At 42.6% G+C, this 13,663-nt stretch overlaps 1 protein-coding gene across 1 annotated transcript in view; it reads right to left on the bottom strand.

The window, feature by feature from the left end:
• Positions 1–13,663, bottom strand: part of TARS1 (threonyl-tRNA synthetase 1) — a 271,600-nt gene that overhangs the window by 186,172 nt on the left and 71,765 nt on the right. Inside the window, exon 5 of the mRNA XM_085630784.1 lies at positions 6,908–7,029. Within this exon, the coding sequence (XP_085486910.1) occupies positions 6,908–7,029 (122 nt within the window). The remainder of the gene's footprint in view (positions 1–6,907; positions 7,030–13,663) is intronic.

The following is a 13,663-nucleotide window of genomic DNA, read 5'->3' as shown; positions in this document are numbered from 1 at the left end:
AGCCAGGCATGTCTGCGTAAAAGGACACTGGCATTAATAGCCCGGGATGCTGTGTCTACAGCGTCCAGAGCGCAACAAATGGAGGTATTAGTTATCAGCTTGCCTTCTTGGATGAGATCATTGGCTCGTGTTTTATATTTGTCTGGAAGGTGTTGTAGTAGGGTCTCTAGCTCGTCGTAGTGTGCCCTATCATATCTAGCAAGCAAAGCCTGTGTGTTGGCAATCCTCCATATGTTGGCTGCTTGGGACGCCGTTCTTTTACCGGATACGTCCAGCAGTTTTGACTCCTTATCAGGAGGTGGAGCATCTCCTGTGGTTTGGGAGTTAGCCCTTTTCCTGGTGTTGGAGACCACTAAGGAATCCAAGGGTACCTGCCCTTTAATATAAACAGGATCAGCTGCGGCAGACTTGTACTTCTTTTCTACCCTGGGATCTGCCCCGTACAGGATCCTTAAACACTTCAGGTGCGTGTTTGATTACTTCTTTTAACATTGGGAGAATTGAAGTGGACCTTTGGGATGGTGAAAAGTGTCCATGAGGAAATCCTCCTCTACAGGGTCTATGTGTAAGTTCACCCCATGGTATTCTGCTGCTCTGTCTATGAACTGAGTGAATCCTATAGTGTCCTCTGGAGGAGAAGGTCTAGAGGGGTAGATGTCATCCTGTGGTGTGTCTGGGACATCAGGTGTGTCATAATCCTCCCATGGGTCTTTTTGGGTACCAGGAGGACTAGGTTACCCTAAAGGTTGATCATCCCCTTCATCTTCAGAGGTGTCATTATCATCCTGCGGTGGAGGAGATGGTGAGTATGGGATAGGAGAGTGGTGTGGAGGAGGAGGTGGGGAAGGAATCCTTAAAGGAGAGGTTGCAATGTCTCTTTTCTTTAAAGGGAGTGGAGCTGGTACAGGTTTGTTCATTTTTTTAAGGACTAAGTACAAGTTGACCTGTCTTGGGGTCTTTTTGAAGAGTTTTTTGTGTTGGATTAGGTCGAAAAAGCTCCTCCTCTGGAGTGTGTTGTTTCGTTGCCGATTTTTTCGGGTCCGATTATTTGTGTAGCAGAGGTTTTGGAGTTGTTTTGTGCTCCTTGGGTCTGGAATCGGGAAGTTTCCTGGGTTGCGGTAGGGTCTTGTTGTTTGCTCGGTTCCGAGGGTTTTTTGGGCTCCGAAGGCCCAGCGCCCGAGGTCTTCTGAACCGGGTGTTTGCTTGGTCCAGACGATTTTTTCGGGGCCGGTACATCCGCACCGGTGGATTTCGGTGCCGAAGGCGCAAATGCGGAACCAGGCGTTGGGGCGGAGGAAGGCAGTGGTTTCTTCTTTGGTGCCGGGGATGGGGTTTCGGCACCAACGGTAGGCTGGCTCGATCCCGAGTGGCCTGAAGGCTTGTGTGTCGACTTCTTTGCCGAGCCCGAAGGCGGGGCGTGAGAAGGTGTGTCCTGGTGTGCACCTAGGCCCGAAGGTGAAGGTGTGACCGAAGCCTTTTTGTGAATGTGTTGGTGCGGAGGGGTCGACATCAGTACTTACGACCTGCTGCCCCGGAGTGATGTCTTCGATGTCTGAGTCGTCGGCTTCGGAGGCGCTCATCAGCTCCGGTATGTTGATGCCCTCCTGGAAGAGGTCGTCCGGAATCGATGTTGATGATCGTGTCATGGTTCTTCGAGCTCGACGATCCCGAATTGGCTTTTTGGAGTGGAAAGAGGCACAAGCTGGACAGTCTTTGGCCTCGTGCTCCGGTGAAAGGCAGAGGTTACACACATTGTGAAGATCGGCGTGTGGAAACTTGGATCCACATTTAGGACACTTTTTAAAAGGAGTCCTTTCCATGAGCCAAAGGTCTAATGGCGCAGGTAGGCCCGAAGGCCTGCATCGATGACCGGAATCGAAGATTTCAAGTTTGAAGAGATGCGCGTTGAATGGGAACGCGATCGAGACAATACCCAAGAAAGGGTGAAGGATTTCGCGTCGAAAAGTAGATCGGTAACGACACCGAACTGGAGCGCGATGAAAACATCCGAGCCCGATGGCAGAAAAAAACAATCTGACGATGGAGTCGATGCCCATGCGTACTATTGTCCAAAGGAGGAGTCACCTATCTCTTCCAAAGACTTCTTCCAAGACAATAACAAAGTGCAAATATCCGGGCCCAACACCAGATGGCGATCTATGCACAATGTGTGATCTGCAGCTCATATGCCTCAAACATACATTTCAAATAAACAAGAAAAATATGGGGGACAGAAATAACAAAACACTCAACAAACATTGACAACAGAAAACATGTAAATCGGATATATTTCAATGTCTCTTGAGAAGAGTTGTGAATATTCTTACTGTTTTTTACCTTGTGTTAAGGATGCAGACAGTAGATGCACTCCTTGAGTGGATCCTCTGAGTGAAGCCTTTTCTTTCCACATGTTCCATATGGCCTGAAAATTCTCTCTTTACTGGTTATGACATGGTTGTTTAGTCAGAATCAGTATATGTAGACCTTAGTCTTTTCCTGAAGTGACTTCTTCGAAATAAAAAAAACTGTAGGTAATTGATTAGAGCTCAGGGAGACTCCCATCACACGATGTGAAGTAGAAAATCTGAGGGATTGAAGCCTCTGTGGCGAGTGCTCGAGAGGGTGCTGTCACATGATTGGCTGAACGTTGGTTCTTATTACATGATGAGGATAAAATATTGAAGTGAATTTTTTTCACATTAACTGCTATGTATTTCATTGACTGTTGCTTTCTATGGTAACGTAGGTCACCCACTTCGACGACGGGGAATCATTCAAGAATGCACACCTTGGGTGGATCCTCTAAGCGAAGTCTTTTCTTTCCACATGTTCCATATGGCCTGAACAATAATTTCTTTGCTGGTTATGACATAGTTGTTTAGTCAGAATCAGTATATGTAGACTTCAGTCTTTTCCTGAAGTGACTTCTTCAAAATAGAAAAAACTGTAGTAAATTGATTAGAGCTCAGGGAGACTTCCATCACACGATGTGAAGTAGAAAATCTGAGGGATTGAAGCCTCTGTGGCGAGTGCTCGAGAGGGTGCTGTCACCTGATTGGCTGAACGTTGGTTCCTATTACATGATGAGGATAAAATATTTTTTTTTAACATTAACTGCTTTGTATGTCATTGACTATTGCTTTCTATGGTATCGTAGGTCGCCCACTTAGACGGCGGGTAATCATTCAAGAATATGAATCTATGGAAGATCCAATACTGGAGAAATCTGTTATCCTTTGTACTCAGGGAAACACAGGCAGGGGTAACCTGAGCTCAGAAGGACAGAGCATAACCTTCCTTAAAAAGGAGGGGCAGGCCTTGAATAGTTGGTTGAGTAAGATGTGGTTAATCTTGATCAGGCCCATGGGAAGAGGGGAGCTCAAGACAACTATGTGACGGCCCATGTGAAGGACAGAAACATCACTTAATCTAGAATGAAGATCTCTCAAGAAAGGAAGGAGCATGAAAGTAGAAGGCTGAAAGGATTCAACAGAAATAAGGAAGGCATGCACAGAGTAGAAGGGTTACTGAAACTTGACCCAAGAAAATTCAAATGCACATGACCCACAGTCCAGAAACACAAGATTGCGTTGTGGGAGCTCCAACTATCACCAGCAGCAGTGGTACGTGCAAAGGACAAGTTTTTCTGCATTACTAAGCCAAAGATCAAGGGAGAGCAGGCTTGAGGACCACACTATGGGTCACACACAACCAGCATAGCCTATTGGTAAATTTCCTCCTACTCACGTGAAGTCTGAGAGCTTTATCTAGAAATTTTGAGAGGCCCTCTGTACATGCGAGGATACTAGAGCATAGTATAGGATTTTCCTAGTTCGCTCTCCTCCAACTGTCGGAGACTGTAGTTGTATTTTTGTTTCTGAAAACATCTTGCACAGCAATTCAAACTGCTTTAAAATCTCGATTGTGTTCCAATTTTCTACTGGCTTTTCAGCACCGTTTCTCTTTCAGGCACAGATATGTAGAATTGATCAATATATTATGGCTAGTCCAGCTAGCTGTGCCTACAATTTCATAATGTTTAAGGGCTGAAGGATCGGGTGAAATCTTAGCTAATTGTGCTGATTCATGGGTCAAACGAGGACTAATAGACTGGGATGGGCGAGTGTAGTGTTCCAAGTGGGTCACTGACTCACATCTCAAGTCAATGCAAGGGTTGGGGGGGATTCAGACAAGCATCCCTAATCGGTGTCTTATTACCTACACCAGCCCATTTATATCCTCCCCGGTCATTAGTTTTCCTTTAAACGGGCTAAGAATTGGTCAATTCAGCTTCATTAACACTTAAATGCCTGTTAGCCTGGTAGCAGCAATAAAGGAGGAAAATCTCCCACCCTATGCTACAGGCCAGGCAAAGTCATTCACCGTCATTTGTTAACAAAGGTCATCAAGCACAGAAAAAATACCCACAGGTAACCGCGATGACACATACACAGTCATTGCTCATGTATTAGTTTCTCCATTGTTGTCAAGTGACCTAGAAGCAGAAGGAATGTATAGAGTGGCAGGAGAGACGATGTGGAATATAAAGTAAAATTTAAAACCCATTAGCAATAGTCACTAAAGGCAAAGGAGTTATTCTACTGGGTAATTGAACCTGTAGATTCCTAATCTTCTGAAACACTTTCTTAGATATACAATGGTTCAATTTACAACTGAAGTGGATACTGTGAGTAAATATAAGGTCATCCCCATCAACATCGGAAAATGCCTGCAAACAACCAACATCGATGTGTTTCTCAGTGACGCCAGGTGCAGACAGTAATAAGGAATAAAAGGGATTCCTATGCAAACACCTAAAGAAGTCTAATTAAGCATATGTTCAAAAGAAGGAGCAACTGAAACCAAATCTCATCAGCTTTTATTATAAAAATTACCAGAGGAACGGAAGTCAGAAATGTGCTCCTTATAAACAGATGCTTCCGGTAGCCTTGATAAACACATACTTGTCTGAGATTAAAGTGCGGAAATTAAACAGCCTTGAAATAGTGTCCTTCCATTATGAACAGAGCAAAGTGGCTAGGTTTCCATTAAAGTAGTGAAGTGAAAAGATGACATCTGAAGGCCAAGAGTGATAGGAAGAAATTGCAGGGGGCCTTTGAGGCCAGAGGGGAGTACTTGTCTTCCAAGAGGGGGTGGAAACCCAAAGTGTGTGACTTTTTCAAAAATTACCTTTTTTTTTTTTTTTAAAAAGATATGCTTAAGTACATCTGAATCCATATTCTCTTATAAGCACCACTTTTGCCTTCACCAGAATTACACAATATTCCTTCCTAATGTTAGGAATGGAGTAGGTGAAGAGCTGAGATTGCCAGGACCAAATCGTTATCTCTCCTCCTCCATGTCCTTTACATTCACGTTTGTTACAATAATTTCACAAAACAAGCAACTGGTATTCTGAAGTATACAGCCAGCCTCTGAGCTGTGACAGGTGGTAGTCCAGTAAAGTACCTTAAAATGGGAACATTCTCAAAGTGCTGTCGTTATTAACGAGAGAGCGGCACTGACTAATACCCTTATCCAAGGATAAAACTCCCAGTTTTATTTTTGGGCCCTATGCCTTTCCATTGTTAACACTCACTATGGTAAACATTTTAGTGCCAGCCTAGATTTCCTTTTGGCCTCAGATTGTTTGGACACCATTTTGGAGGTGGAGGGGCGGAATCACAGCCAGACCAAATGCTTAATCTTCCCTTTTTTCCACCGGTTTGGTTTACCCTTTTATCCCAATCTCAGAAGCTATTCCTATTTTTTGTGGCGCTAGATCATGTTTTGTCCTGTCGCCTTGCGGAACGCTTATGTGGAATATGGTAATCATGTCTGAGCCAAAAGAAACACTGGTTGCAACAAACGAAAGGTGAGAGCACCTGCTTCGAAACATCAATTGAAGCAATGGAAGTGAAGTGCATGTGGAGAGTGCGGATGCTCTTGGTGAAGCACAGTTGAAAGGCTTGAATATGAAACTTGAAATTAAATGCAAGGGAAGGGTAGTGGGGGCTGCTCATTTAATGAGTATTTGGCTTTATATTATCAAAGAAAACTGCAGTAGAAGAATAAGGAGCTAACCGTAAACAATGCTACAACAAGAGATTCAATCACCCTTTACAAGAAAAACAGCACTGGTGATTGGATGATAGCAGGTTTCTACAGAAGAGCTTTAAAAGTCCCTCTAAGCTACGACTTAAGAAAGTGTTAAACTTATTAACAATATCATATGATTCAGATGAAAAGTCAGTGTTAGGAGACATGATTAGAATATATGATTAAATGGTTTCCACTGTATTCCGGCAGTGATAAAAACAGGCCTGGTTCAAATATTCAAATAAATCTACAAAAATAGATCATCTCAGCAAGGTTACCTTTCATAGTAGTACATGAAACGGGATCCTTGACAACTATTTCCACCACATTTGGATATACTCTGTTTTAGAATAACTTATTTTTGGGTTCAAAGAGCAGAGAAATACCAGGGAGCCCACAGCATGTTGAGTAGAAAGGAGAGTAAAGAGCTGTTCAACAACTGAGTGGTGTACAAGATGGCAAATCCAACTCCTTTAAGCTAATGGAGTGTAATAAATATTCAGTTTACTAGGTAGCCATTTTGGTGGATTATCCATAAAGAACCTCTCCGGGTGTTTGAAATTTCATAGAACTCAAACAACCTGTAGCAATGCAAAGCTGACTGTTATCAATGCTTTCACGTTGAACTATAGCTCGCCTTAGACTTGCAGAAAAACCCATAGAATGATGATTTGAATATAATGAAAAAATGTTTTAAAAAAACTTCAAAGCACATAAAAATAAGCTTCAAGAATGACCAATGCAAGCATATTTGCCAAAGAATTTTCCAATGTACTAAATATTGATTAAGGAAGATTTAAGAACGTACCCATCATCGAGGAACATGTCATAATAGAATCCATTTTCGATTGGTGGCCCATAACACAAACAACCACCGTAAGTGCGTTCCATTGCTTCACCCATGATATGTGCACTGGAGTGCCAGTACACCTAAAAGAAGACAAATGAAAGATTATGGGACATAACTTAAATACTGTTTTACCTTAAACATTATTTTAACATTATTTTAAAAAGTTAAACATTTGTATTACATTTTCCGCCACGTTATGACATCACAATTATGATTTTTTGCAGGTCGATTATTTTTAGGATAACAAGTTATAGAAAACATGCAGGGGGAAAAAAATACCAAAAGAATAAACACAAAAACAGAGTAAATGAAACCAAATAAAGTGCTATATTAGTACTATGAATTGATCTATAACACAGACCTATCTTTGAAACCAGATACTCTTTCTGAAAAATTAATAATACTCTTCCAGAGGGGCAATTTTCCTCTTTGCTTTCTGCACAGTAATACATCCTTGGTGTGCCAGCTGAAAGTTCTTTGATCTTATTCTCTTGAACTCTTCACATTAGTCTTACTTTTTTAATAATGTTTAAGAGGTATAGTTGAATTGCTACTTTTTGGTCTGTAGTGTTACTTATTGGTGATTTAGATTTTTTTTGTTCACTCCTCTGCAAACATTTATAGGACTTCTCCACTTGGTAATCGCACATCAGAGTGTTCAGAACAAACGTGCATTCAGCACAGAAGGAGGACGACCAAGCCTAACTGGTGATTTTCCTACCCGTCAATCAGAAGGAGAGGGGGGATAAGAAGCTAGTTGAAGGTCCAGAAGCCATGCTTCCATTGAGGTTATGTATTAATTCAAATACAAAGAAGGGGGTGTTTGTTACTATAGAAAAGAAACGAAGTCTAGTGTGGAGTGTAGGTGCAAATTCTTCAGTTAGGGTGAGGGTATTCCTAAATGGAAGATAGGGCCCTCACAGACTCAGATGATGTCATGCTTCATCATAGGGCGTGGCTCCTCATGGGGCTGGCCAAAGGGCCCCACTAGAGGGCTCTTTGGCAGAGATCTTCTCTTTAAGCCGTATGGGTGTGTGAGGGTCTGTGAATCTAGGGTAAAGTGTACGTGAAAAGAACTGTGGTTAAAACGACCTAAGGAGTCTCAAAACAGGCTTTAATATATGATCTCCCAGGCAGGGTTGAAAACAGTCCGTGACAGTTTCCACACTTAAAGTGTTGTTTAAAGGTCAACATGTTTCACGCCTGTTGTTCCAGAAGGGATCTGGGGCATTTCTTCAGGACCAAAAGTACAGAAAATAGGAGTGACTTCTACCCTGCACCAGCGCTGGTTTGCGTGTTGAGAGATAAAAAGGGAAGAACCCCTGCAATTTGTTGTTTATTTCTTATGTATATCACATAGGACATTCAGTGGTAAACTGTACCAGGTATTGAGGTCCCTAATGAGTAAACGAAATCCAAACCTATGCTTGTGTATTTCCGGAAACCATGGATTATGGCAGAGGACCGCGTAACAACTATGGTCAGACAATGTTTAGACACGGAGTTGTGTGCGAGACCTGCCCCTCTCTGCCCGTTCCTCTAACTTCGATTTAGGAAGAACCCCCTCCCCCCCCCCCCAACTAAAGAATTTCCACCTACAACTCCACATTCTACTTTGTTTCTTTTCCATAGGAACAGACACCCTTTTCTTTATATTGAGTCCAAGACGGAACTGGCACCTTCAGTCATGGATCTCTGATTAATGTGGTAACTAACTGGTCAGAGCAAACATCACCACAGTACATTAGTAACTAGTTGAGTGCAAGTTAAAGAATCAAGCAAAAGGCAGTTTGACTCTTTCTGCACAGTCTGACACTAGAACTGTATCAGTGCTAAAATGGATATCTCTCGCTTCCTCGGATTGTTTGGCTTTTGCATTTTTGCAAAAATAAACATAATGCTCCGAAATCACTGGGAATTGAATCTCATGTGACAGATGCTCCCGAGGGAGTGTTTGTACCTGCCATGATAGCAGGCATGCCACACAAAAGAATGGATTATGTTACTTACCCTGTAAGCATCTGTTCCTGGCAAGTAGTGCTGTAGATTCACATGCTTTGCATAAGTCAGCCATTTAGTGTTGGGCTCGGATGAATACACGCTATTTTTGTTCCATGGCGTTTTCTTCGAGCCATGAGGCTGTGTGACTCCTCTTCTTGGTGATACTGCACATGGTCATCAACTCCAGTTCCAGATTGTGTTGCTGTAGATAGGCGAGAATGGAGTACTAATATGTATCAGTAATGTGATGTCCGTGCAGTAATATGATCTATGTATGTAAAGTATATAAACTGTAACCTATGCAGGCTTTTAGGGGAGGGATGGAACATGTGAATCTACAACACTACATGCGAAGAACAGATGCATACAGGGTAACATAATCGGTTCGAGGCATGTATGCTGTAGATAAACATGCTTTGCATAGACTGTAAAGCAGTCCGTCTCCCTAGGCAGTGGTTAACTTCTGTGGGGTTGCAGTTGTTTGAAAGTGTTTAGAACACCTTAGCCAACATTGGCTAGTCGACGTGCAAAGACAGTCACACAATAATGTTTTGTGAATGTGTGTGGAATGGACAGTGGGGTAGCAAGGCCTATGGGCGCACGTGACTGTCTCTGCGTTTGCCGCAGTAAAGAGCGGGGTGGGATGGTGCTGGCGAGTATTTTCTCAGTTTGCCACCCCCACGCGGCAAACGCATTGATGAGTGGGGGGGGGGGCTGAATCTGCCTGAGACGGCAGGTGATATGGAGGGGGGGGGGGGGGGGGAGGCTGCTGCCCCCAAAAGTCGTCCCCCCCGCTCCCCTGTAGCTACGCCACTGGGAGTGGGCCATGTTGCTTTGCAAAGATGAGCAATAGGAATGTTCCCTAAAAAAAGCCATATAATCCCCTACTTTCCTAGTGGAGTGGAACAGGTAAAGACCTTTTAGCTTTAGCATTGCAAGTTAGCATGCATTTGACTATCCATCTTGAAATTCCAGATTTAGAAATAATCTTTCCTATGTGAGGAGGTGTGAAGGCAATAAATATTTGCTTTGTCTTTCCGAATGTTTTGGTACTGTCAATATAATACATTAGAGCTCTTTTAACATCTAAAGTATGTAAAGCTCTCTCTGCAACCGAATCTGGTTGCTGAAAGAAAACAGGTAATTCTATAGATTGATTAATATGAAAGTTGGAAACCACATTTGGAAGGAATGTACGGTTTGTTTTAAGTAGTAACTTGTCCCTATGAAGCTGGAAAAAATGTTTCTAGGATTAGTGCCTGAATTTCACTGACTCTAAGTGAAGTAATGGCAATTAAAAAGGTGAATTTCCAGGATGAATATTGCAATTGATAAGAGTGGAGTGGTTCAAATGGAGGCCCCATAATTTGTGTTAATACAATGTTTAAGTTCCATGCTGGTGCAGGTGGACGTCTGGGCAGAATGATTCTTTTAAGTCCTCCATAAAAGCTTTGATAACAGGTATTTTAAATAATGACAAATGTTGTCTATTTTGCAAATAGGCCACAATAGCCGCCAGGTGTAATCGAATTGAAGTATAGGCCAACCCTGTGGTTTGCAAATGCAATATGCAAGTAATTATTTTTGTACTTTTGCACTGAGTGGGTTGATGTTTGTTTCTGACAGTATATAACAAATCTTTTCCATCTAGCCCCATAGCATTGCCTTGTGGTAGGTGTGAATGTCCATACATTGCTGTGGTAAGTTTAAGTACTCAAATTCTAAGACTTCAAGAGCCATATTGCAAGGTTAATGTCCTTGAGTTTGGGGTGTCTTAGTGTTTGTTTGCTCTATGTGAGAAGTTGCGGGCTGAGGTAAAGCTTTTTGTGTGGAACTAGGGAGAGCTCCAACAGTGTTGAAAACCATGGTTGGCGAACCTGTGTTGGTGCTATAAGTATCATTGTAAGAGATGTTTGTCTGAGCTTCCTGACCACTAATTTAAGTAGTGTGAGAAGAGGAAAAGTGTATTGAAATATCTCTGACCAGTTCATCCATTGAAAATTGCCCTTGGACTGTTGTTGTGGGTACCTGCCTGCAAAGCCTGTGCCTTTTGTATTTTCTGGAGTTGCAAAAAGGTCTATTTGTGGAAAAACCCCATCTTTGAAAGTATGGTAGGGGGGCTGTGGGGTGGAGTTCCCATTCATGGACTTGTTGCTGCGTTCTGCTTCGAAAGTCTGCAACTTGATTGCTTGTCCCTGAAACATGTTCTGCTAGGAAATGAATGTTGTGATATATTGCTATGCTCCATATTTTCTATGGCAACCAAGATAATTGGAGAAAGTGAGCCCCCACGTTGTTGTATGTTATACATAGTTGTCTTATTCTCTGTTCGAATTAGGACAACTTTGCATTGTAGGTGAGGTAGGAAGGCTTTTACTGTTAGGTGAAAGGTTTGCAGCTCTAGGTGATTGATCTGGAGATTGCTGTGCTTGGAGTCACATACACCCTGAATTGTGGGGTTTTGTAGATGAGCTCCCCACCCAATCAGGGATGCATTCGCTGTGAGAACTATTTGTGGAACCGATCTTGAAACGGCTGCCCCTTGGATACATTCTGTGTATTCCACCATTGCAGAGAGAGAGTGATGTGTGCGACTTTCTACTAACACTAGATTGTAAAGCTGACCCAGTGACCATGTCCATTGATGGGTGAGACATTCTTATAGATGTGTCTGATGTGTAGTCTGGCATGTGGAACTAATGAAATGCCAGATACCATCATGCCTAGAAGTCATAGACATGTTTTGGCTGGGATTCAAGTTCCAGTTTGAAATTGTTGAAGTAATGTCACTATGCTATTTATTCTTTATGTATTTGGATATGCCACCACTGATTGTGTGTTGAGCATGGCTCCTAGCTATTGCTGTATCGTAGCTGGTTGCAGATGTGACTTTTGTAGGTTGATTGCAACCCTAATTGATGTAGTAAGGTAAGGGTTTGTAGAGTATTTTGTTTGCAACGGCTGAGACTGTTTGCTGTTATTAACCAGTCGTCTAAATCTAGAAAGACATGGATGTTTTTTCTGCGGAGATGTGCTGCTACTACTGCTAGACATTTTGTGAATACCAGGGGTGTGGTAGTAATTCCAAAGGGAAGAACTTTGAATTGATAATGGTTTCTTTAAGCCTGAAACCGTAGATAATTTCTGTGTGTGGGATGGATAGGTATATGAAAGTAGGCATAGTTGAAGTCTAAGGCAGCTATGAAATCTCCTTTTTATAGCAAAGGAATGATTTCCTGAAGAGTGACCATATGGAAGTGTTCCAATATGATTCAGTGGTCTGAGGTCAAGTATGGGTCATATGTACCCATCTTTTTTGGGAATAAGGAAGTATAGAGAGTATACTCCTGTTCCCAGATACTGTTTTTGATCTGATTCTATTGCTCCTTTTTGAAATAGAGCTGTTATTTCCTTTTGTAGGAGATTTTGATGTCGTATTGATAGTTTGTGTTTGCGAGGTGGAATATTTAGAGGAGTTGTATTGAGCTCCAAACAGTAACCACGTTGGATAGTAGTTAGGGCTACTAAATGAACCGCAATAGGTGCTCGTTTAGAGAACCCCGATTGATTTTGTGACCTCTATGTCCTTTTTCATTTTCTCAAGGGGGTGTGTCCACTTGAGGGCCGAAAAGATGTTCTTTATCAAATGAGAGGTTTAAAATTGCCTGTTATACCTCAGGCTTAAATCCTGAGACACAGAGCCATGCATGCTTATGTGATTGGAAGCCAGTATTTATACCTCTAGCAGCGGTGTCAGCTGTGTCCGGTGCATATTTTATAGAATTGTTGGTAATGAGCTTTCCCTCATTAACAATTTCCTGCCCCTTTTTTTATGTTCCTCTGGGAGGTGTTGGAGGTGCCCTTTCATTTTGTCCCAGTGGGCTCTATCATATCTAGCTAATAGAGCCTGTCTGTTGGCTATAAGCCAATGGTTAGTCGATTGTGCAGCTACACGTTTTCCAGAAGCATCTATTATTTAAGATTCTTTCTCTGGGGTTGGTGCATCTTCTGATGTATGGGAGTTTGCCCTTTTTCTTGCATTACATATATAGGATCTGAGGGTGCAGTTTTATACTTTTTGTCAATGCGTGGTGTTATGATTCTAGCCTTGACAGGGTCTTTAGAAATGTCCACTTCAATACGTACCGTGCCTTTAAGGAGTGGTAGATACTGTGCCCTCCTTTGAGCATTAGAAAAGGTGTCACAAAGGAAATTCTCCTCTATTGAGTCCTTATGTAAAGGTACTTGATTGATAGATGTTGCCCTTGCTATAAAATCCTGCAACGCAAAGGCATTATTCTGTGGCGATGGTCGTGTGGGATAAAGATCAGCATCTGTATGCCCTTGTGGTTCAATGTGGTCATTCCAAGCATCCCCAGGGTGTTTGTTCTGTGATATATTATCATCATCCTCTACTATGGATGAGTGAGGCGATATGTCACCTGCCTCAGTTGTGGTGAGTGAGGGGGTGGAGTGGATGGTGTTTGTGGGTTAGGTAAAGGTGGAATATGGATATGCAAAGTGCTAGTGGCAGCACCCTTTTTAGGTTTCGCCTGGCCCAGCTGTCTGGTGAGACTTTTTGTGAGGGCTCAAAAAGATGCTACCATGGCCAGCCTAGAGCTACAGTGCATGTGCGCGGGCGCGCGCTTAGGAGCAGACGCTGGCAAACCTCGTCATACTCATTAAGCGCCCGCGATCACTTTTGCGGCGCCC

The sequence above is a fragment of the Triturus cristatus genome, chromosome 2_1, assembly GCF_964204655.1.
Source record: "Triturus cristatus chromosome 2_1, aTriCri1.1, whole genome shotgun sequence".
Classification (NCBI taxonomy): domain Eukaryota; kingdom Metazoa; phylum Chordata; class Amphibia; order Caudata; family Salamandridae; genus Triturus; species Triturus cristatus.
Note: the sequence above shows the minus strand (reverse complement) of the source record. Positions and strands in the feature narration are given on the sequence as shown.